This window comes from Colossoma macropomum, unplaced genomic scaffold, assembly GCF_904425465.1.
Source record: "Colossoma macropomum unplaced genomic scaffold, Colossoma_macropomum, whole genome shotgun sequence".
In the NCBI taxonomy this organism is placed as follows: Eukaryota; Metazoa; Chordata; class Actinopteri; order Characiformes; family Serrasalmidae; genus Colossoma; species Colossoma macropomum.
In genome coordinates, this window is record NW_023494788.1 from 1,896,567 (window position 1) to 1,918,296 (window position 21,730).

The 21,730-nt window shown below is 38.5% G+C and overlaps 1 protein-coding gene across 1 annotated transcript; it reads right to left on the reverse strand.

The window, feature by feature from the left end:
• Positions 1-1,727: 1,727 nt before the first annotated feature.
• On the reverse strand, positions 1,728-21,512 carry LOC118806353 (two pore calcium channel protein 2-like). The gene is made up of 22 exons (XM_036567764.1): positions 21,471-21,512; positions 21,086-21,202; positions 18,724-18,833; positions 17,208-17,280; positions 17,029-17,128; positions 16,441-16,506; positions 16,264-16,328; positions 15,892-15,995; positions 15,456-15,537; positions 15,036-15,122; positions 14,828-14,947; positions 13,219-13,278; positions 12,925-13,053; positions 12,407-12,456; positions 12,191-12,290; positions 7,836-7,907; positions 6,519-6,592; positions 6,175-6,256; positions 4,092-4,174; positions 3,834-3,915; positions 2,450-2,541; positions 1,728-1,822 (listed from the first exon to the last, which is right to left on the reverse strand). The coding sequence occupies exons 1-22, from the start codon at positions 21,510-21,512 to the stop codon at positions 1,744-1,746; spliced, it is 1,869 nt and encodes a 622-aa protein (XP_036423657.1). The 3' UTR covers positions 1,728-1,743.
• Positions 21,513-21,730: the final 218 nt, after the last annotated feature.

Genomic DNA, 21,730 nt, shown 5'->3' on the forward strand with positions numbered 1-21,730 from the left:
TTGGGGAAATGGGGTTGTATATCTATATTGTTTAACCAGTGGTTTGTAGCACTTTTACAAATTTAATTTGATCATAAATGGATGTCTGCAAAAAGTCAAAAAAGTGTTTTGATCTGTTTATCTGGGCAGTAAGTGTGTTTTTGCCAGTTAAAAAATACACAACAACAAACAAATAAACAAAAATACAGTAGTCAGAATGTGTTTTCAGCAAAGTTATGTAGGTTAGAAGAAAACAGTTAGAAGAACACCGGTTTGGTTCCTGCTCTCCACCATCAAATGGATTTGTTCAATTTCATCAATATAAAAATACAGATAGACTCTAATACAGTACAGTTCTGTGTAAAAGTCAGAAACCATCCTTCATTTATTTGATTTCCTAGTCAAAACAGCCTTTAAGTACAGGTTATTAATTTTTCAGCATCAAGAAAAAAACAGTATGGACAAAAGTACATCACCCCTACAGGAGCATTTATGAACCCCATTCTAAATCCATAGGCATTAATATGGAGTTGGTCCCCCTTTGCAGCTCTAACAGCTTCCACTCTTCTGGGAAGCTTCTACAAGATGTTGGAGAGTCTGTGGGAATTTGAAAAGCTTCAAGTTGAAGATGAAAGTTTTAAGTGCTATTTAACAGATGGGGGCAGTTCTAGTCCCAGTCCCATTTCTTCTTTTTACTCCTACCCCTTGTTTTCGAGTGTCACTCTAACCCCTTGGAACTGAGTTACAGGGTAGTGGTTGAAATCTTCCTCTGAAATGGGACCCTCAAATAAAAAGAGCATCACTTCATTAACAGCTACCAGCGCTGCTCTGTAGGCGACCCTGCCAGTCTGCAGTGACAGCAGAGGAGGGTAAAGTTCAGCTCCTCACTGCTGGGCTTTAGTTACATTTAGGGCATCATATGCCTTCAAAGAGGGGGGCAATTATTTATTATCACCACCCCCTAATTCTTCAGTGATATGAAGCTGAAGTCAGATATTCACCAGATTCTTGTTTGAATTCTCCTGTTCCACCTTAAATGGTGCAGCAGTTACATTCTGGCTCTTCAGGTGTCAGAACTGCTGGACTATTTAAGGTGGAATGGTGAAGTTAGCTAGCTAGCTACTGAGACATTAGCATACTATTAGCGAAATTTTTATGCTTGTTATGAAAAAAAATGACCAAAATACACTGAAACTACATTAAACTAAGATAAAACAGTGGCTATTGTAATTTTTAAACAGAGAAAATTCTCACATTTGTGGGTTTCTTTGGTTTCTTGTTCTCCATCTTGCCGGTTTTTCTTTTTTTTCTCATATCACTCTGTTTGGAGTCTCTGAAAAACCTCCGTTTGGAGGGTCATGTAGCTCCAACACTTCACCCTCCCCCTCTATCTCAACAAGAATCGGGACACCCTACCCCTAGACGTGAACATGCAAAACAGAGGGCTAAGGGCTCAGTGGTAGGGGAGAGGGACTGGGCCTTGGTGTCTACCAGGTCTTTCAGGTGGTTGTTAGGAGCCACATTGTCTCTGTAGCTTTTAATCAGTTTTTCATCACCAGTTTTGGAAACATTTTAGGTTTTTTCACTTTGACTTTCTCCTTCTTTATATCTAACTTCCTCACAAATATCTCATAGAAATGAATAACTGAATTTGATGGCTGTTTTGACTGTAAACTAGATAAATGAAATGTGGTCTCTGACTTTTGCACAGCACTGTATATTATGCTGGGTCATTATAGAGGACAGAAAATGTTTTATTTCCCTTCACAGAGTCAGATGTAGATGAGGATTCTCATTAAGTTTGGTCACAACTTCCTCCTCTGAAGGCTCCTGGATGTGCTCTCTGCAAAAGAGACAAGCATTTATGCATCATTACGAAAGTAGACAAACACTGAGAACTGAAACATCAGCGGATTTCAGAAACTCAGACAGTCCTGATCAGTGACCTCATGATTCAACTCAGTTATGATTCTTTAGGAGTTCATTCAGTCCATGAAACTTCAAATTTCACCACAATTCAGTTTAATTAGATTATCATGGTTTGATTCTGAATCAGTTTAAAAGATACACTGAATAAACAAACAGAACGGGAGGAGCTGCTTACTCAGTAGTGGAATATAGATAATAAAAACAACACAGCTGAAAACTTCACTGTGGTCAAAAATGACCACATTCTTATTGAATATCATTATATTTGATTAGAACTGATTCAACAGATTGTAAATTGTAAAGTGGAACAGCGCAGAGGTTGATAATCTTTCTGAGGGTTGAATTCATCTAAAATGTTGCCTTGTTCATCTTAAAATTAAAATTTAATAGGTTAAATTGTTTGTTACCACATTAAGTACATTTTAGTTTACAATCTTGTAAAACTGATGCATTTTGACACCAATACTGTAGATTTTTCTTAAAAATGAGGAGGTTCCTGAGCTGTTCAGCCAGTCCTACCTGAACACAGATGCTTTCGTACCTGAACATGCGCTGGACAGGTGTGTCCAGGTCAGTTCCTTCACTGTCTGAAACACAGCTGCTGCTTCTTCTGTCCCACTTATAGATAAAGTTCTGCAACAAACAGGATAAAATTGTGTGTGAGGGTCAGCTTCACTGTTTTATAGAGAAAATCAAATGTACCCCCCCCACCCCCCAATCCCAAATGTAGGTTTGAGTCTTTAGTTTTGGGGCTAATGTAGCTAACAAGTAATGGAAGCCTATATCCCACTAGTTAGCACGATGCTAACTGCAGGCCTAAATCAGCACACACTCGCCTAACTGTGTGGAGCTGTTCAGTGTCTCTAATAGACTTGATTCTGTGGTTTCTGACACTGTATGACTCACTGTTACCTATAAACATGGACTAAAGTACGTTAGCATAGCTAACAGCTGAACTGGAAGAATGAATTTTGTACTGAAATCAGCCAGAATTCAAAACGTAGCCATCACTACATCTGTTGTAAACACATCTTCTCACCTCTTACAGAGTCTCCAGAGAGAGATTTTCCAGTTTACAGACTAGAAAAAACACCACCTGATGATGTTGATCTTGAAGGTGAGCAGAACTTTTGAAAAACCATAAGTACTTTGGGGCGGAAACATGAGGGCGGTGCTGTTTGAAATGCAGAGAGAAGCCATGTAGCTAACGTTACTGCTAGGAAGAAACATATAGTGGCTATGCCAACAGTCAGGATTCCATATAAAAACACAGAAAGGATTAAAACGGTGAATTTTGTCATCATAACACCACAAATAAACTGCTGTTTTAAGCTGAAACAGCGCATTTTCTCAATCTTCTTAAATTCTCCTTTAAAGGCTCTTCATATATCATATGTTTCATATCTAAATGCTCCGTTATCTTCATCACTACTTTCCAAACCCACTGCAGCAGCTTCAGCAGCTGTAAACTCTCTGCACGCCGTTTCACATGAGTCTCCGATGTGGACTGAATGAAGAATGAAGGGTTTCCGGCGTGATGGTCAGTCCTTAGTGATTTCCTGAGTGTCCATTGGTCAGTTTCACACAGAATGTAGACGGACACACGAATCCACTAGTTCCACACGGTGAGAGGCAGATGACATATCTCAGCCCCTCTTCATAGGCTCATAACTCCGGATGTGAGTCTCGTATGATCTCGTGATAAGATGGAATGGAAAGGGCGACTCTACAGATTCAGGAAGTGTTTGAACTGGATTTCTGAGCTGGATCATCACAAAGATACAGACACAGATATAGAAACAGAGAATTTGAGGTGTGGGGGAGTCTGTGGTCCCCAGAGGGTTGACAGTAAAATATTTGTGAAACTTTATATTCACTGCTTGATTATATGTATATAGAGGCCTGTAGTGCAGGTCAAGAAATACCTCCAGTATCAAAGCCACCAACAGGTTGACCCACATTACAGAGGAGGTGAGCCACCAGCAGATGAAGTAGATCTTCGACCACCTGCAGGAAGAGAAATCAGCGAGATACTTGCATGTGTTGGAATATTAGCCTCGGTGTTACTTGGTATGTGATCAAAAAGAAAATCAGTAGCATCACACTTTAACTCATACGCATAAACATGATCATAAAGCAGGAACAGATGAAGGAAGAGGTCCAGTGAGTGGACACAAACTTACTCTGAAGTGGACTTGGAGTAGGCCTGCAGGTAAACCTGCCAGTTGTTCAGCACCATGATGTTGTACAGCAGAACCAGAGCGGACTGAAGATGACAGTAATGAAAGAATCAGACAAAAGTCCAGTACATTAAACAAGCTTATCATCGCTGTTGGAGCAAAACCTCGTATCTCTGAGGAAGTAACTTTACAGGAGAAGGAAAAAGCGTTCTTAAAGGTCAGTTTTACAGAGTCCCGCAGGGGACGAGGGGTAAAAATAAAAATTCATTTGCGTGAACGCACGTTTTCTTTTATTCATGGTCATGATTTCTTAATTCGTTAAACAATTTGTACATTATTATTTAATCATGCTCATGTTTTCTTTTATTCGCAGCCATGATTTCTTAATTTGTTCTTTCTATTTCTTTTTCAGTTTGAATTTATTAAACTCTCATCATTAGACCTCATTATGGCAGACCAAATTAGAAATATACAAATATCTATCAAATCTATTAAATATACAAATATCTATCAAATCTATTAAACTCTCTCACCATTTGACCTCGGGCAGAATTGATCCCAGGCCCTCATAGCAAGAAGGGAAGGGATCGATTCCAGGCCGGGTGAGCAGGGTCCTCTCTGTGTGGAGTTTGCCTGTTCTCCCTGTGTCTGTGTGGGTTTCCTCCGGGTACTCCGGTTTCTTCCCACAGTCCAAAGACATGCAGTTGAGCTAATTGGACATGCTAAATTGCCCCTGGGTGTGTGTGTGTGTGTGTGAAAGTGAATGTCTGTCTGTCTGTCTGTCTGTCTGCCCTGCGATGGACTGGTGACCTGTCCAGGGTGTATCCTGCCTTCCGCCCGATGGCAGCTGGGATAGGCTCCAGCACCCTACCGCGACCCAGAGGGATGGGCAGTTTGGTTGATGTGTGTGGGTTGACCATTTGACCTCCAGCCACATAAATGTGTGTTGCGTTTGAGGATGTTGAAATGTTGACGCTGAACATTTCTTGCTGTAATTGTGAGACGGCCCCCAACTCTGCAGCTTGGCGCGAGAGCAGAAACAGTGCTAAAGTGGTTGCACTGTCTCTTCACCTCTGTTAATATAATCATTAGAAAGCGCAGATTAGTGAAGGCTGTGGTTGTAGTTTACTGTCTTCCTTCATTTGACTGTGAAACTGCAGCTGCACTGATGAATCTACAGGCTGTTCCATGAAACTGTCTGGCGGGTTTTGATGAGCTAGTTTGATGCTACAGTTTCCTCATAACGCCCCAGATCAGAATCAGACCTAATGAGCATCACAGTCTGTTATCACATCAATCTAACACGTCAAAACCCGTCAGGCAGTTTCAGGGAACACCTCTCTTTTACACAGGACCAATAAAATGGTCTGTATGTACTATGTTATTTTTGTTCATGCATGATTCTAAAGAAAACATGCACAATAAAAAAAAACGAGAATAAAATAAAAAATCGTGGCCACAAATAAAAGAAAACAGAAACCAAGAATACAATTAAATTAAAAGAAAATATATATATAATTAAAAGAAAACAAGAAAATAAATTGTTGATCATGGGACTTCAGAAAACATGAAAACATGCGTACAAATAGCAAAACTCTGTACAATGTAAGTTAATGTAATAATATTTTACTGCAAGTCATTTGGGAGCTTTTCTGTTGGTTCATTCATCATGAAATTTTGACATACTGTAAAAAGCAAATTTTCAAAATATGTAAAAAAAAATTAGATACAAGGTTTTGATCCTACAGCAACGCCATGGTTCTGTAAACTTAGCCAGAACATCTCTCAATAGAACAATTAAACATTGAATGCATTCTGATGTCCCAAACAGAACCAGGCTGCTCACTGCAACCTGTCAGCTGCTGTAGTTAAAGCGTCGTATAAAGAGGAGCTTTAGTATTGATCACAGTGTATGTGCTTACAGTGGACTGTGTATTGATTACAGTCAGCACACAGTCAGGGCTGAGGACTCACTGTTTTCAGAGCCAAAAAATATTGTCAGCCGTCCCAAAGTGAAAACATTGAACTGCTTTGTTGACGTTACACTCTAAGTACACATTGATTAAAACATCTCTCTCATACTCACTGCAAAGTCATCAAAGTTATTAGACCAGTATCCCAGCTGCTCATACGATCCACACTTCATTTTAGTGGTGTTGATGTTGGAGCTGAGTCAGGAACACAGACAGGGTTCCACTGATTAGAACATTTCACACCAAACCTTTGTTTACATTTTATTTACTCAATTATGAAGACATTTGAAAAATCATAACAAAGAAACACTCATTAATAATCTGACACACCTAAATGCCATTAAATCTTGATTATAATGTTTATACCTGTGTACATGTTATTACAGTAATGCTCAGAAATATCCACTTAGATATACAAGTGATGATTATTATACCATAACCACTCAGTTAAGGGTACCTGATGTTAGCAGGAGCTGTGATTGCCCCTTTAAAGAGCCAAACGCCGAGCACTGCAAACACATAATACACCACCTACAGCACAGAGGAGGCCAGAGACACGTATGAATCATTATATGTATTCCTGCATAAAGTGTGAAGCTCTGCTGCTGGTTGTTAAAGCTCTAAATGACCTTAAAGCTCCTGAACGTCTGTTTATGATCTCAGATCTGCAGATTCTGACCTTCTGAACTCCTTCAGTAAAACACAGAAAACGTGGAGAGACTCTTTCAGTTATTCTGCTTCTAAACTGTGGAGCTCAGCTCAGCTTTTATTAGACAGTCGAGCTCAGAGCTCACTTTTAATAAACATCTGAAAACGCAGCTCTTTAACTCAGAGCTTCAGTGAAACTCAGTGAAAGTCATATAAGTCAATAACACAGATCAGATTAAAGAGATAAAGACCAAAGAGCCGTCTTTCTGGTCTTTATCTCTTTGATCTGATCTCTGTTATTGACTTATATGACTTTAAATATTAATACTCATAGTTTCTTCTGTTGCTGTTAAGCTTTATCTCCTGTCTGTAAAGCACTCTGAGCTGCCACTGACATGAAAAGTGCTCTATAAATGCAGATATTATTATTATTATTATTATTATTATTATTATTATTATTATTATTATTATCTTAATGTGCTGTTGTATTTGTAATCTGCAGTACACAGTAAACCCTACAGTGTTAACTTAGTAGCTAAAGAGTTCATTTCAGCAGCACTGAGGACTGAATACAGTCACACACAGTAAACATCAGACTGTTCACACTCAGAGGTGGAAAGTGATGAATTCACTCCTCAGTATTTGAGTAAATTTCTCTCTAACAGTCCTTTTCTGGACAGAATTAAATCACAGTACTTTTACCTGAGTTCATTTCTGATAAAGTATTTCTGCTTCCCTATTTGAATCTTTAATAACATTACAACAATAAATAATAAATAACAATAATGTGCATTTCTGCTCATAAACCAATTACAGGAAAGTACAGTTAAATCTAAAAGACCCTGAAAACCAATCAGAACAGAGCAAAAACACTTCAGCACTGAGTTCAGCGACGAGACGTTTAGAGGAGAAATAATGGAGAGAACGTTAGCAGCGAGGAGCGGACTTTACTCAGTCATCTTCATTCTTCTTTAAATAGCTAGGATAGCGGCGCTAATATTAGCAGCTAACTCAGAAACCAGCCAAGATCTCTGCTTTTAAACTGGGTTTATGTTTCTGCACTTTATGGGTTTAGCAGCGGAAAACAAAGCACACAGCTATAAAAGAGCTAATATAAAATGCCCACCACTAATATTCCAGCAAAAGCTCTGAGATTCTTCACCAGGTCCAGCACAGTGCTGGCCACCAGGGCCATCAGCTAAAAGACACACAGAGACGTCATTACAGTAGCATTTCATACACATTTCCCATTTATCCCACTCTAGTCTGATATTATCTCTGATGTCTACATATGGCCTGACCTTACCTTATTGTTTGTCTTAAAGTTAGCCAGTGTCCAGAATTTGAAAGAACAGTTTGGTACCATATTTCAAAATAAGGTCTCACTTGCTGTCAACAAACGCCTAGATGCTGATTGTTTTGTACTTCTGTTGGCCCAAAAATAACAGCACCATCAAAAGTGCAGTGTAAAACACTCACTGTACTAGCACGCTTATGGGATTTGCAGTAATATGTTAGCGCCAAGCGAATGATGAGCTAATGATATTGGGGCTTCTAACAAACAGTTGAAGAATATAACTGTTTATAGCTGAAATTAAGCGTGGGTTTCACCAACAGGGGTTAAATTAAGCAGAGTTTAGAGCTAATCAAGGATTTGTTAATCTAGGTTTCATTTTAAACCGAGTTGTGTTGCACCACGTAATTTTAAACATGGATTAAGAAGTGATCAAAGCCTTAATCTGAGATTAAAACCTTAACCAGCCATTCATTTTGATTGATGGATGTGGCAGTGTAAACAAACAGCAACATGACTCTCCACACTAATCACTGTCTGTATTGATGATCTCCTAATGGGATCTAAAGGTGTCCCACAGGAAACTAGTTGTCACTAATGACGACAATCTTCAGCTTGGTTTTCGTGAGTTTCTGTAGAAGCCTGTTTGTTTTTTCTGCAAATAAACCCGACGTTATGTCTTAAACTCAGGATAGGTTTTATTTTAAAAATTAACGTATTTAATTACATTATTATTATTATTAGTAGTAGTAGTAGTAGTAGTAGTAGTAGTAGTAGTAGTAGTATGACAATGTTAAAATATATTCAGTGTTAGTCTTGTTGCCCAACAGTATGTGTTTCACTGTTTTTGCTCATTAAACTGAGAAAACACTGTCGTGGCAGAGCGGCACTGACATCATCGATAGGCTGACGGTGCATGTCAGCTCTGTGTCAGCAGAGGGCACCGTTTAACCAGCACTGAGAATATTTTAAAAAACAAATTGCTGCTGTCGGAAGAAAACCTTTTATCTCCATTTTTGTAGTTTTTCAGTTTTTGACATACTTTGAAAATGCCTTTTATCCCTATACATTGTAGGTATATTTCATGATGAATGGACCAAAAGAATCGACCCAAAATGACTTGGAAAAAGTCTGGTTCCATTGACTTACATTAAAAGTAAAGTATGTTTTTTCCTTCTCCTGTAAAGTTACCATTTTGGAGATACGAGGTTTTCTTCCAACAACAGCAAAATGCTCTGTGTGTTATTCTGTAAGTTGCAGTTTTACAGTAACAGGTCAATAATTACTTAAATCTAAAGCTTAATACAGAGAATTATTAGAGTAGCCAGTTAGCCTGTTAGCTCGGTTAGCTATCCACCAAGCTGTTCATCCTCGATCACCTAGTTCAACAAAACCACGATCCTACATGGAGGATATTCAGTCTTCAGCTGTTACCTCATCTATACGCAGTTTGTTACTGTAAAACATGTTTTAGTGAAACCCGCTGCTGTTTATGTTCTTCTGTTTCAGTGACGCACACAAAAGCTACTAGAGTGCTAATAGCGCCCCCTTGGGGGGAGAATCGTTAACCATCAGGGAGTGAGTTACTACAAAGTCCTTATAAATGTTCTACGTTTTATATTATATGGGGGTCATAGTTTCATTCAGATTTTCTGTTCTGCACATTTTTAAACACATTCTGTAAATTTAAACCACCGAATTCGGAATCTTAAACTTAATCCCTGAATGAAGTTTAATCTGAGTTTATAGTAACGGTGCAACAGGATTAAATTTAATCTAGATTTCCTGCAAAAGTAATCTGTGAATGATGGTTTAAATCTATTTAAGTTTGATGCAACATGATCAACAGATAAACCTTGATTTAATCCAAGATCCCTGTTGGTGCAGACAACCCTCAGTGTTGTAGTTCATATATGGGCAAAGCAGCAACAGATACAGACTGATTGCTCTGTTAGTTTCAGGGCCAGACTAAGAGCCTTTGGTCCTGGCATTAGAGTTATGGTGCCCTGCCCTCACTCACTCTGCAAACATTACCTATCACACAGACCACGTATTCACTGAGTCACCTTGTCACCGTTTTGCTGACTTCTACTATTCATTTTTCACAAAGTATCTCACTGAACTCACATCAACTCCTCAGCTTAAGATGAGCCGGGTATTTAGATGAGAGGCCTTCAGCTCATCGGACAAACACCTCTTTATATCACAGATGCTAAAACCACGATTTTGTCTCTGTTTTATTCACACAGACGCAGTCGTCTATCCAAATTTAAAGGGGAACTCCGCCAATATTTCAAAAATTCTGTGTAATTAAATGGTTGAGATGTAAACAGTTGAGTGGTTCAGAGCGGTTCAGAGTGGTTTGGTGTGAAACGCTCCGTTCTAGAGAAACTTACCGAGTCAGAACTGTTCACAGTGGTGGTGATAGGAACCAGACGTCCACCTCTAAAAGCTCCCTCACAGAAAGTTACTACATGAAATGGTTATGAATTCACTGCCTGATGACTGAGACACTGTTTTATGATAGTTTAGAGAACTTAAACTCCATTCATGGTGGAGGGATACATGCAGGGCGCTGTGAGGCAAAATAGTCCCCAAAGAAAACTTATTATTTCAGATTTTCCACTATTTTCCATCATCAACATTCCTTATAAACTCAGAAGACTCGTGTAGGTTCACTGGTGGTTCTGGATAGTAAATAAAATGGCTATATTTGTGTTGTAGTCATGGCGACCCCTGGTTCCTATCACCACCACTGTAAAGAGATCTGAACCATTTCACACCAAACCACTCTGAATCTCTCTGTTTACATCTCACACACTGAAACATGCAGAAATTTTGAAAAACTGGTGGAATTTAAAGCACACATAATGATGGTTTTATGGTATTTACAGCTGGATTATTATACATAGACTGACTTGTGTGTTACGTAATTTAAAATAATGAAATGTTTAAAAAATGTGTTATGTTTTATGTCTTTTGTGCTGCATCCATTACGATTCTTAATTCTATTAGGTGAGCAATGAGCCCCCCATGTTATGTCATTAATGTCTTAATCAGGGTGTGAGGTTGTATGTCTGGTGGTTCTTGTATGACATGCAGTCTGGGTTGCCCTCAAAAAAAAATTCCCCTGGTGGGACAAGGTAATCAAATCCAATCAAATCAAATCAAATGTGTTGTCTGATAATTACATTTTTTACAAGTTTTTAAAGTGCTACCCCAGGCTGTCACCCAGGTCACCCATATGGTAGATCTGGCCATGGTTAGTTTGCTATAGCCGTTAGGTTATGGTACACATCAACATTTAAATGTGACCAGTAGCTGGACAGCTCGTTACCTTCAGCAGAATTACTGAAACCTGAATTTTGTCTGTACTTTTGTCCATGTTTATAGATAAAAGTCTGTCATACAGTGTCAATAAACTAACACTGTCTGTGTTTACATGCAAAGATTTTGCTAATCTAATTGAATACATTCTGATTATAGATTTAGACTGAGGTGTTTATTCTCACTCTGCTCAACAATCTGAGGAAAATCTCTATTTACATGCTCACTAAGAAGTAATCAGATCCAAAATGACGCGCATGCGTAGAGAAACGCTTAGTGTAGACGTTACCATGACGACCAGCATCACGTGAGTCCAGTCAGAGTGAGATGAGCAGCAGTGAGCAGTGCTTGTGTTTTTAATGACTTTAAAATGATGTCAGACTCAGGAAAACGTCCTTCACATGTCCTTATTAAAGAAGGCCGAGAGGAAGACGTCGTGTTCTGAGACACATAAGCTGGACGTCCGTCCCACCGCCGTCTTTTAAAGATCAGAGCATAAACTTCGTCTCCTCTGCAGACCAGTTTCTGCTCCGCCATGTTGAACGGTATAAACTTTCACTATGATGTGACGAACATGATCAGAACGGACTTAAACTTTCCGATAGGGAATGTAATCAGATACAGACGTTTACACGGATATTATTCTTCTATTTAACGGATATTTACAGGATTACCCACCTCGATCAGTCGGATAGAAACTGTATTCTGAATGGCCTCAATCGGACTAGACTATTCAGATTGAGGCGTTTACATGGACGGATTCTATTCTGGTTGAGCTATTAGGATTATTAATGGATTATTAGACTGCATGTTAATGTGGCTACTGTTTAAAAGTGACCAGCCATGATTGGACAGCCAACCTTAATGTTGAGGATGACCCGTAAGAAGCGGAAAACGACAAGCATGTTCATGAGCCGAGCCGTTTCCCACAGAGACAGCAGACCTTTCTGACTGGAGCTCCTGCAAAACACACACACACACACACACACACACACACACACACACCTTAAACACACACAGGTGCGATTCTAGGATCAGAGCTTTAGGGGTGCCCACCCAATGAGAATGGATCTCACCAGCTGGAGCTCGGCAGCCACATCAGAGCAAAGACGTACACCTGAAGAGCCTTTAGAGAGAAAAACAGACAAAGGGCCTGTATTTATTCTCTTTTTCCCCTGTAAGTCACTCGTTTTCTGCATATCACTGCTGTCAGAACAAAACCTCAAATCTCCAAATGATAACTTTTTCATTTGTCTTGTTTGATTTTGTTTGATTTTAGTGTTAAATTGTTTGTGTAGTTCAGCTCATTTTAGTTTAAACTGATTAAACTTCATTTTATTTTATTTTCAATCCATTTGAGCTGTAAATGCTGGGCTGCGCTGAAACCCTCGATGTGTTTCAGAGTGAAAATAAAGGCTGACTGATACTGTCAAACTTTATTTCTTAAAAAAGGGGCTTCTATGATTCTTTAAATAATTATGTAATGTAAACAGTGTATAGCGATATGACAGAGGGTAATCTGAATGAAGAGCTGTCACTCTGTCACTCTGTCACTCTGCGTTTTGGACAGCAGTAATAACCCTAATGCACCTACGAGCAGTAGAAGAGTGAGGCAGCTGTCAAAGATGTTGATCCAAAAGGAGAGGAACCTCCTCCAGCCTGCGGCAACCAGCTTCACCGCCAGCTCAGACACGTAACAGGCAACGAAGAAGCAGTTTATTAACTTAGAGATAAAACAGAACAATCAGCTCAGAGTTATTCACTACTGATCATTCATATCAAATACTGTTGTTCTGCAGGTTTGCAGAAAAAGCTAATTTATTGGTATGTGCGTGTTTAGGTTTTAGTTATATCATAGAAACTGAGCTACATTTATAACAGTATGTACCTCAGTGTAGTGTCTCTCTCGCTGTGCCGGAGTCTTGTGAGAGTCTATTACCAACATTGTCTGAAAAAAAAGAAATGATATTGGTAAACTGGTGATGGATGTGAAAGGTTTGTGATGGTCATGCAGGATTTGACCACTAGAGGTCACTGTGAGCACACATTTTACACTCACAGGTCACTGAATAGTCAGGGATATTTGGTTAAGTTGAATTAAGTCATTTATGCCCAAACACTTCAAAAAGTACAGTAAGAAAATTAGCCACATATTTCGTTCTGTTGTGCAGAAACAGTTAAAATTTAGTGACAGGTCACTGCCTGTCCAACCAATATCTGGTCCTTTTATTAACCCTTATTATTGTTTCATATCTCTCATATTGATCAAAGCTGCAATTTTGGACAAAAATCCTGAAATAACTTCAGACAATAATTTCTCTCAAAATCTTACATATATCCATAAGTTACATATATATTATTGTAGCTTGGCTTGTTCTGAATCAGGCAGAACCATTTGTTTATTCCAGTTGTTGCAAGAGTCATTTGGTTACTGTACTTTTTTAGTCTTTCATCCAAAAGGGTAACTTTTTATTGTAGATTTTCAAAAAAAAAAAAGAATGTTCTGTTTATCTCAATTAAATTAAATTCTCATGAAGTGATAAAATGAGCCAATATCTCAACAAACCACCATCAACATTTTAATTACCACCTTCACACACACACACACACATATACACACACACACACACACATACACACACACACAAAACACACAGAGTGTGTGGTGTCTATAAATGCTTCCCTTAAGATCCCCTTTTTTGTCTCTCCTTAAAACCCTCTGTACACAGACACACACAGAACACATATATACATATAATCTCTCTGCTGTCTGAACAAAACCTCAGATCTGTCTCAGATTGTTGTTTTTCAGTTTTTGACATAATTTGAAAATGCCTGTTGCCCTTTGCACTGTGTTGAAATGTCATGATCATTGGGCCAAAAGAAACGGCCCAAAACCACTTGGAAAAAAGTCTGGTTCCATTGACTTACATTAAAAGTAAAGTAAGTTTTTTCCTTCTCCTGTAAAGTTACCATTTTGGAGATATGAGGTTTTCTTCCGACAACAGCGACATATATACACACATATGCACACACACACACATATATATATATATATATATATATATATATATATATAAAAAACAACATGTTATATGGTGTAAAACAGTTTTCTGGGCAGTAAGTGTGATTTCGTGTTTTTGCTAGTAACATTTGAGTAAATACAAATAAACATAAATACAGTAGAATCTGTAGGTGCACAGGTTTGGTTCCTGACTTCTCACTGCTGTCCAGCGTCACATTGATTAGTTCAGTTCCATCAACTGATTTAATTTAATGATTAGATTAAATTGTTGATTAGATGAAGCAGTTGATTAGATACTGGACTTCCTCCAGGAGAGATTTGTACACGCCCACACAGAACAATCACAGTGGACTGTTTGCTTGTTTATTTGTATTTATTCTAATGTTAGTGTTTTTGAACGAATACGTGCTTAAAGCTGAGATAAACAACTTTACAGATTGTTGTCTTTTATATATGTAATATTCTCTCTTACAAAAATGCAGACGACGTTAGCGAGGGCCACTGTGTTGGTCAGAACGCTGAATGTTTTGCTGCTGGAGAAACGCTGGAGTGCGCTGAGGAACCTGGAGGAGTACAGCGGAACCGCAGGACGCTAAACACAACACAAACACACAGACGCACACAAACAGTCCTTCATCAACACCACTATTACACAGCAGCGTTTATAACTCAGTAATTACCTCATGAAGTCTGTCTTTGTCCAGTTCCTCAAACAGAGCCTGAAACGCGTCTCTCTCCATCAAACCACTGTAGGACCGCAGCGCTCGCTGTGCAGAGGGCAGAATTTCAAATTAAGACCAAGAAACAAACTACATGACACACAGAATGATTCATTAGTTTTTGTTTGTTACTAAATCGAAAATTTAGTTTATCAGATGTATTTCAATGCTATCAAAAATCAATAGCACAGATTTCATTTGATCTTTATTTCCCTAAATATATACATTAATATAAATTTAGGGTTTGAGCAGTTCCTCTGGGGGTCTTCAATTGGCTCTTTATGGGGTCTTTAATAAAGACAGAGGTTATATATACAACATGACAACTCTATATACCACTACCTGCTGTTACAGGTCATAGAACCTTTTTTAAGAGTGTACCTTTATAATGGCCTGTCTGTAGTAGGAGCTCATCTTCACCCTTTTCATGACCTTCACTATAGTCTTCACACGAGCCGTCTCACTGCAGGACCACAGAAGAGCCATTTACACTCCCCGTCCACTTTATTAGGAACACCCACCTTGTGCTTCCACTAACTGGCCACTTTATTAGAAACACCTACCTGGTAGTTCCACTAACTGGCCACTTTATTAGAAACACCCACCTTGTACTTCCACTAACTGGCCTTTAGAAAATGCCCAACACCAACTGTACAAGAACAGACGAGCTCCATTGTGTAACTGTACACCAGCATAGAGGAGCTTTCAGAGACGGGTTTCTGATAAAGTGAATAATGTTTGAGAATAATCAAAGTCACCCCCCCCCACACTGATCATCAAAGAATCCACAGAAACAGTAGCTCCTGAGCCGACATACGTTTTAGCCTCAGAGTGGTGCGGTGGTTGGACCTCAGTGCTCAGGAGCTCAAAAGCTGCACGGATCCCCATCCTCCGCCTCAGAATGGACGCCTTTATGGACAGCTGTAAACCGGTCAGATTAAATTAGTCTTCACATTTCAAATTACATCCTATATATATCCTCCTTAAATCCTTATAGTTTTTGTGTAAGTATTTATCCTAATACATTAACCTGTTAACATTTAAGTAAACAGAAAGGCCAAAGGGTCTGTGTGTGGTACCTTATTTTTTCACATGTAAGTGTACTCGTTCAGTAAAGTGACTCTGGTTCTGGTTCTGACTGTGATGACCCGGCTCAGTAAAGCGCAGGTGTTAGAATGCATGTGCTCACCAGCAGGTAGCCTCTGAACTGGTTGTAAATCACTGCGGTCAGGAGATGCATCAGAAAGTACGTCCCTGAACATCAGGAGGAGAGAGTTCCCTCAGTAACGACACTGTAAATACAGCTCACACATCCGTCAACAGTAAACAACAATAACTCCACACACACCAGATACACAGCTCTTACCAAACCCACTGTAGAGAATAAAGAACAGGGAGTACAGTCTGTTAGTGGAGTAAGCAGGAATCATCACTGCAGAGGAGAGGAAAAGATCAGAGTCAGAACTTTACATTATGTGAGTGGAAGCACAAGGTAGGTGTTTCTAATAAAGTGGCCAGTTAATGGGAGCACAAGGTAGGTGTTTCTAATAAAGTGGCCAGTGAGTGTAAACACAAGGTGGGAGTTTCGAATACAGTGGCCAGTTACTGGACACACAAGGTGGGTGTTTCTAATAAAGTGGCCAGTTAATGGGAGCACAAGGTAGGTGTTTCTAATAAAGTGGCCAGTGAGTGTAAACACAAGGTGGGAGTTTCGAATAAAGTGGCCAGTTAAAGGGAGCACAATGTAGGTGTTTCGAATAAAGTGGCCAGTGAGTGTAAACACAAGGTAGGTGTTTCTAATAAAGTGGCTAGTGAGTGGAAGTACAAGGTAGGTGTTTCTAATAAAGTGGCCAGTGAGTGGAAGTACAAGGTAGGTGTTTCTAATAAAATGAGCCAATCAGTGTAAACACAAGGTGGGCTTTTCTAAAAAAGTGGTTGAGGAGTGTATGTTCACCGTCGGGGTTGTTGGTGGTGGTCAATAGGACCAGTAGAGAGGTCAGGGACTGTGGCAGGTCTCTGAAGTAGCTCTCCCATTCAGCATTCACCTCAGAGTCCTACAACAGCAACACAGACATGAGCTTGCTTCCCCTCTAAAGATGGTCTGCTATTAAAGCACAGTAACAGAGACAGAACCTCTCCTCTGGCGAACAGCAGCATGCCAAAGATGGTGAACAGAGCCAAGTGCAGGATCAGCAGCAGCACAACACTGGAGAGAAGAGGAGAGGAACACTCAGCCTAATGCAGCTCGTTTTCCTTGTATGAAGTTTCCTACAGCTTTTCCTTATTTTAGTCCTAGTGGCAGCTGCATTCTGAATCAATTCATTATGAAGCTCGACTGGTCCAAACAACAGAACTGTACTGAATCGATCGTGTTTTGCATCGACTTATCAGACGTATTTGTGACTGTGACAACCCGCCCCTGAGTCTGTTACAGTTAACCCCACATGGAGGGTAAGTTGTAAAGTTCTTTCAGCTGACCTGCTCTGAAACAGTAAGAGCTCGGAACACAGTCTACATTTGCATTTCATCCTCTTGGAAAGTCAAACTCTAACTTGGTTCTATAAGGTTCTATCTGCAAGCCAATCAGCATATGTGCAAGAGGACCAGTCAGGTTCTGTTGCTTTGTCCTGTCTCTGCACTGCTCAGCGACTGCGGGACGAGTTTATAAACCTTTGAGAAACATGGAAACATGTTGCTGAAACTCTGCCTGTCGTCTTACAGCTCTTTAAAAAGTCTCACTGTCTTAAATGTAATAAATATTAAGCCTTAAAGGTAATTAAATAGTAAACAGCTAAACTGATGCGGTCTTAACTACCACATAAATATAAATATATATACAAACATAAATATCAATACAACATAAATCCATCATCTTTTTCTTCTTTCTCCCAAAATAAGACGTTTTGGCTCATTAAAGTCACATTTTTGATATAAAACTAAACCTCACAGTGCCTTTAGACTGACCTGCTACACTGACCTGCTACACTGACCTGCTGGGACAGATTATTACAGTAGCTGTTTTCCTAAAACTGACCTCTGCACTGGACAGAATAATTGGCACTGACCTATATACTTAATCTGCAATGATTTTTGGAATAAGAAAAAGATGATTTGTCCTAAAACAAGAAATGAATGATAAAAAATAAACAAACAATAAAAATTAATGTCATAATAATGTCTTAGAAATCATTAAATTTAAGGTTCTGATAATGTAGACACTCTGACACTCTGCTTGGTTCTATCTGCATTTGACCTGTTCCAAAAAACTAATTTATGAATCCTCTAGGATTTTGATATCGTACATTTAGAATACATTTAGCGTGTCTGTCACTGTCATGTATGAAGAGGTGTGTTCCACATATCAGTTCTGCTATTTGGAATCCAAGATCTTTGAAGCTCAGTATTTCAAAACTGCCCAGGACACAGACAGAACCTCATCATTCCAGGGGACGATTTGTAGCAGAGATGTGTCAGTTTGCTTGTATAAAATATACGAATCCTCCTATAATAGTTTTAAAGTTCTATAGTAAAAACAGAAGGTGTTCCTTTGTGCCCCGTTCTCCTCCACTACACTTTCTAAGACACGTCTGTTCCCTGATCCTCAGTGTCAGTGAGTCTGAGAGCGCTGTAGGAGGTAGAGTATGAATACCTGGCGATCTGTGGGAGAGTCATTTTAATGCACTTTAAAGTTTTCTTCATTAGTGAGGAATTCTGGAGCAGAAAGAACGGACGCAGTATCCTCCTCAGATGGAGATTATGCTGAGAAAACACAGAAAAACTGAGTTATTGAATTATTCAGCATCTTCTATGAATTATTCAGTATCTACTATGAATTATTTAGTATCTTCCATGAATTATGCAGTATCTACTATAAATTACTCAGTATCTACTATGAATTATTCAGTATCTAATATGAATTATTCAGTATCCAATATGAATTATTCAGTATATATTATAAATTACTTAGTATCTACTATGAATTATTCAGTATCTTCTATGAATTACTCAGTATCTACTATGAATTATTCAGTGACTACTATGAATTATTCAGTGACTAGTATGAATTATTCAGTATCCAATATGAATTATTCAGTGACTACTATGAATTATTCAGTATGTACTATGAATTATTCAGTATCCAATATGAATTATTCAGTGACTACTATGAATTATTCAGTATCCAATATGAATTATTCAGTACCTACTATGAATTATTCAGTATCCAATATGAATTATTCAGTACCTACTATGAATTATTCAGTATCCAATATGAATCATTCAGTATCCAATATGAATTATTCAGTACCTACTATGAATTATTCAGTACCTACTATGAATTATTCAGTATCCAATATGAATTATTCAGTACCTACTATGAATTATTCAGTATCTACTATGAATTATTCAGTATCCAATATGAATTATTCAGTACCTACTATGAATTATTCAGTATCTACTATGAATTATTCAGTATCCAATATGAATTATTCAGTACCTACTATGAATTATTCAGTATCCAATATGAATTATTCAGTGACTACTATGAATTATTCAGTATCTACTATGAATTATTCAGTATCCAATATGAATTATTCAGTGACTACTATGAATTATTCAGTATCCAATATGAATTATTCAGTACCTACTATGAATTATTCAGTATCCAATATGAATTATTCAGTACCTACTATGAATTATTCAGTATTTACTATGAATTATTCAGTATCCAATATGAATTATTCAGTAACTACTATGAATTATTCAGTATCCAATATGAATTATTCAGTATCCAATATGAATTATTCAGTATCTACTATGAATTATTCAGTATCCAATATGAATTATTCAGTACCTACTATGAATTATTCAGTATCCAATATGAATTATTCAGTACCTACTATGAATTATTCAGTATCTACTATGAATTATTCAGTATCCAATATGAATTATTCAGTACCTACTATGAATTATTCAGTATCTACTATGAATTATTCAGTATCCAATATGAATTATTCAGTACCTACTATGAATTATTCAGTGTCTGAAGCAGAAAGAACAGAAATTATGATGAAAAAAACACAGAAAAACACCAAAAGGCCAGCATTTTAAATGGATCTACACTCTTAAAAAGATGGTTCTTTAAGGGTTTTTCAGTAAAGACATTTAAAGAACCATTTACATGCTTACAGCGTTCTTTGCATGGTGAAATGGTTCTTCAGATTGATTGAGAACATTTATAATATGGTTCTATATAGAACCTTTTTGAAAAGGGTTCTATATCGCACCAAAAAGTGTTCTCCTACTCTAACAAGCTTGACAGTGTAACAGAAGAACCCTATTTGGTGTTACACAGAGCCAACACGTTCTCCATCAATCGGAAGAACCAGGCCACCATGCAAAGAACACTGTAAGTATGCAATAGTTTGAGTGTTTATGGTTCTATAACAATCTTTTTAAGAGTGTAGTGCTCTATCTGCCCATGAATAAAGATGAAATATTTAAAAAATGACAAAATGAGACGTAAACAAAACATTCAAGAACAAACAGTAAAAAGCTCATAACATCTTTTAGACATTTATATCACAATTCATTCACTTTTACACGACCCCTCATTATCTCTCAAAATGAAACTCTGCTTTTAAGACCGATATATGTAAATAAGCGCGGCTCTGATTGGCTGTCCTATAGTGCTCTTCAATTAAAAAGCAGGCTAAAACGCTCAGAACTGCAGTGAGTGGGCGGAGCTAAATTGCTGTTGGCTGAATGGGTGAACATGTTTAAGGTGCTTGTTTTAATGACATCACAAGGACTATGAATTTAAAATGGGCTGTTTATGCAGCTTAGTTTCCATATATGGACTCTATGCACTGAGGGGCGAATGTTATAAGTGTTTATAAACATCACTCTTGTGATGAAAACTCAGTTTTCTCTGATACTCTGATGCTCTTTAACTGCAGTTGTGGGCAAAATGGAAAACAGAAGAAACTCTGACAGTAATATACGATTCACACTTCTTCACAGATGTTATTCATGGCCACCGTCCAGTCAACAGCAGACAGCAGGATGACCAGCATATATCCCATCAGCCACTTGCACCTCCAAAACTCTTCCCAACCAACCAGATAAAACTAGGGAAACACACACACACACACACACACACACACACACACACAGTATTACGGAAAATGGAGTAGACAATAAAAACAACAGCAAATAAAGTTATTGATTTATTTAGTTTACTCATTTTTTTTTCATTATGCCGTCCTTCAATATTTCATCAATACGAGTTCTTGTGTAAACTATACTGCTGCACACAAACTCAGTGCTGTTTTAAGTAAGGAGGTGTTTGGAGAGAGTTTGTGGAATGTTTGTCTGATGTGAGAGGAGCTTTCCCACCTTTACAGAGAGATCCAGCGTGAGAAAGAGGAGACACAACATCTCCACAGCCTCCGTCACTCCACACGGGGCCTCCACAGTGGGCTGCTTATAGCGCAGATCAGAGGTCACGGACAGGGAGGAGGGCGTCTCCACCAGCGCGAGAGAGAGGAGGAGAGCAATGACCGCTTTCAGAGCCCTACACAAACACGCAGAGAGATAGTTAACACTTAGAGACTGCAGTTACTGAGAGGAGGAACAGAGCGTGCTGTAATAATTAG

What these genes read in the sequence shown, in the direction of transcription:
- LOC118806353 (XM_036567764.1), bottom strand. Translation starts at nt 21,512, where the DNA reads ATGTTGTGTCTCCTCTTTCTCACGCTGGATCTCTCTGTAAAG. An exon ending in AGTTCAGAGGCTACCTGCTG is followed by an intron (nt 15,996 to 16,263) that starts GTGAGCACATGC and finishes ACCGGTTTACAG; the next exon opens with CTGTCCATAAAGGCGTCCAT. An exon ending in CACCACTCTGAGGCTAAAAC is followed by an intron (nt 15,538 to 15,891) that starts GTATGTCGGCTC and finishes GTGGTCCTGCAG; the next exon opens with TGAGACGGCTCGTGTGAAGA.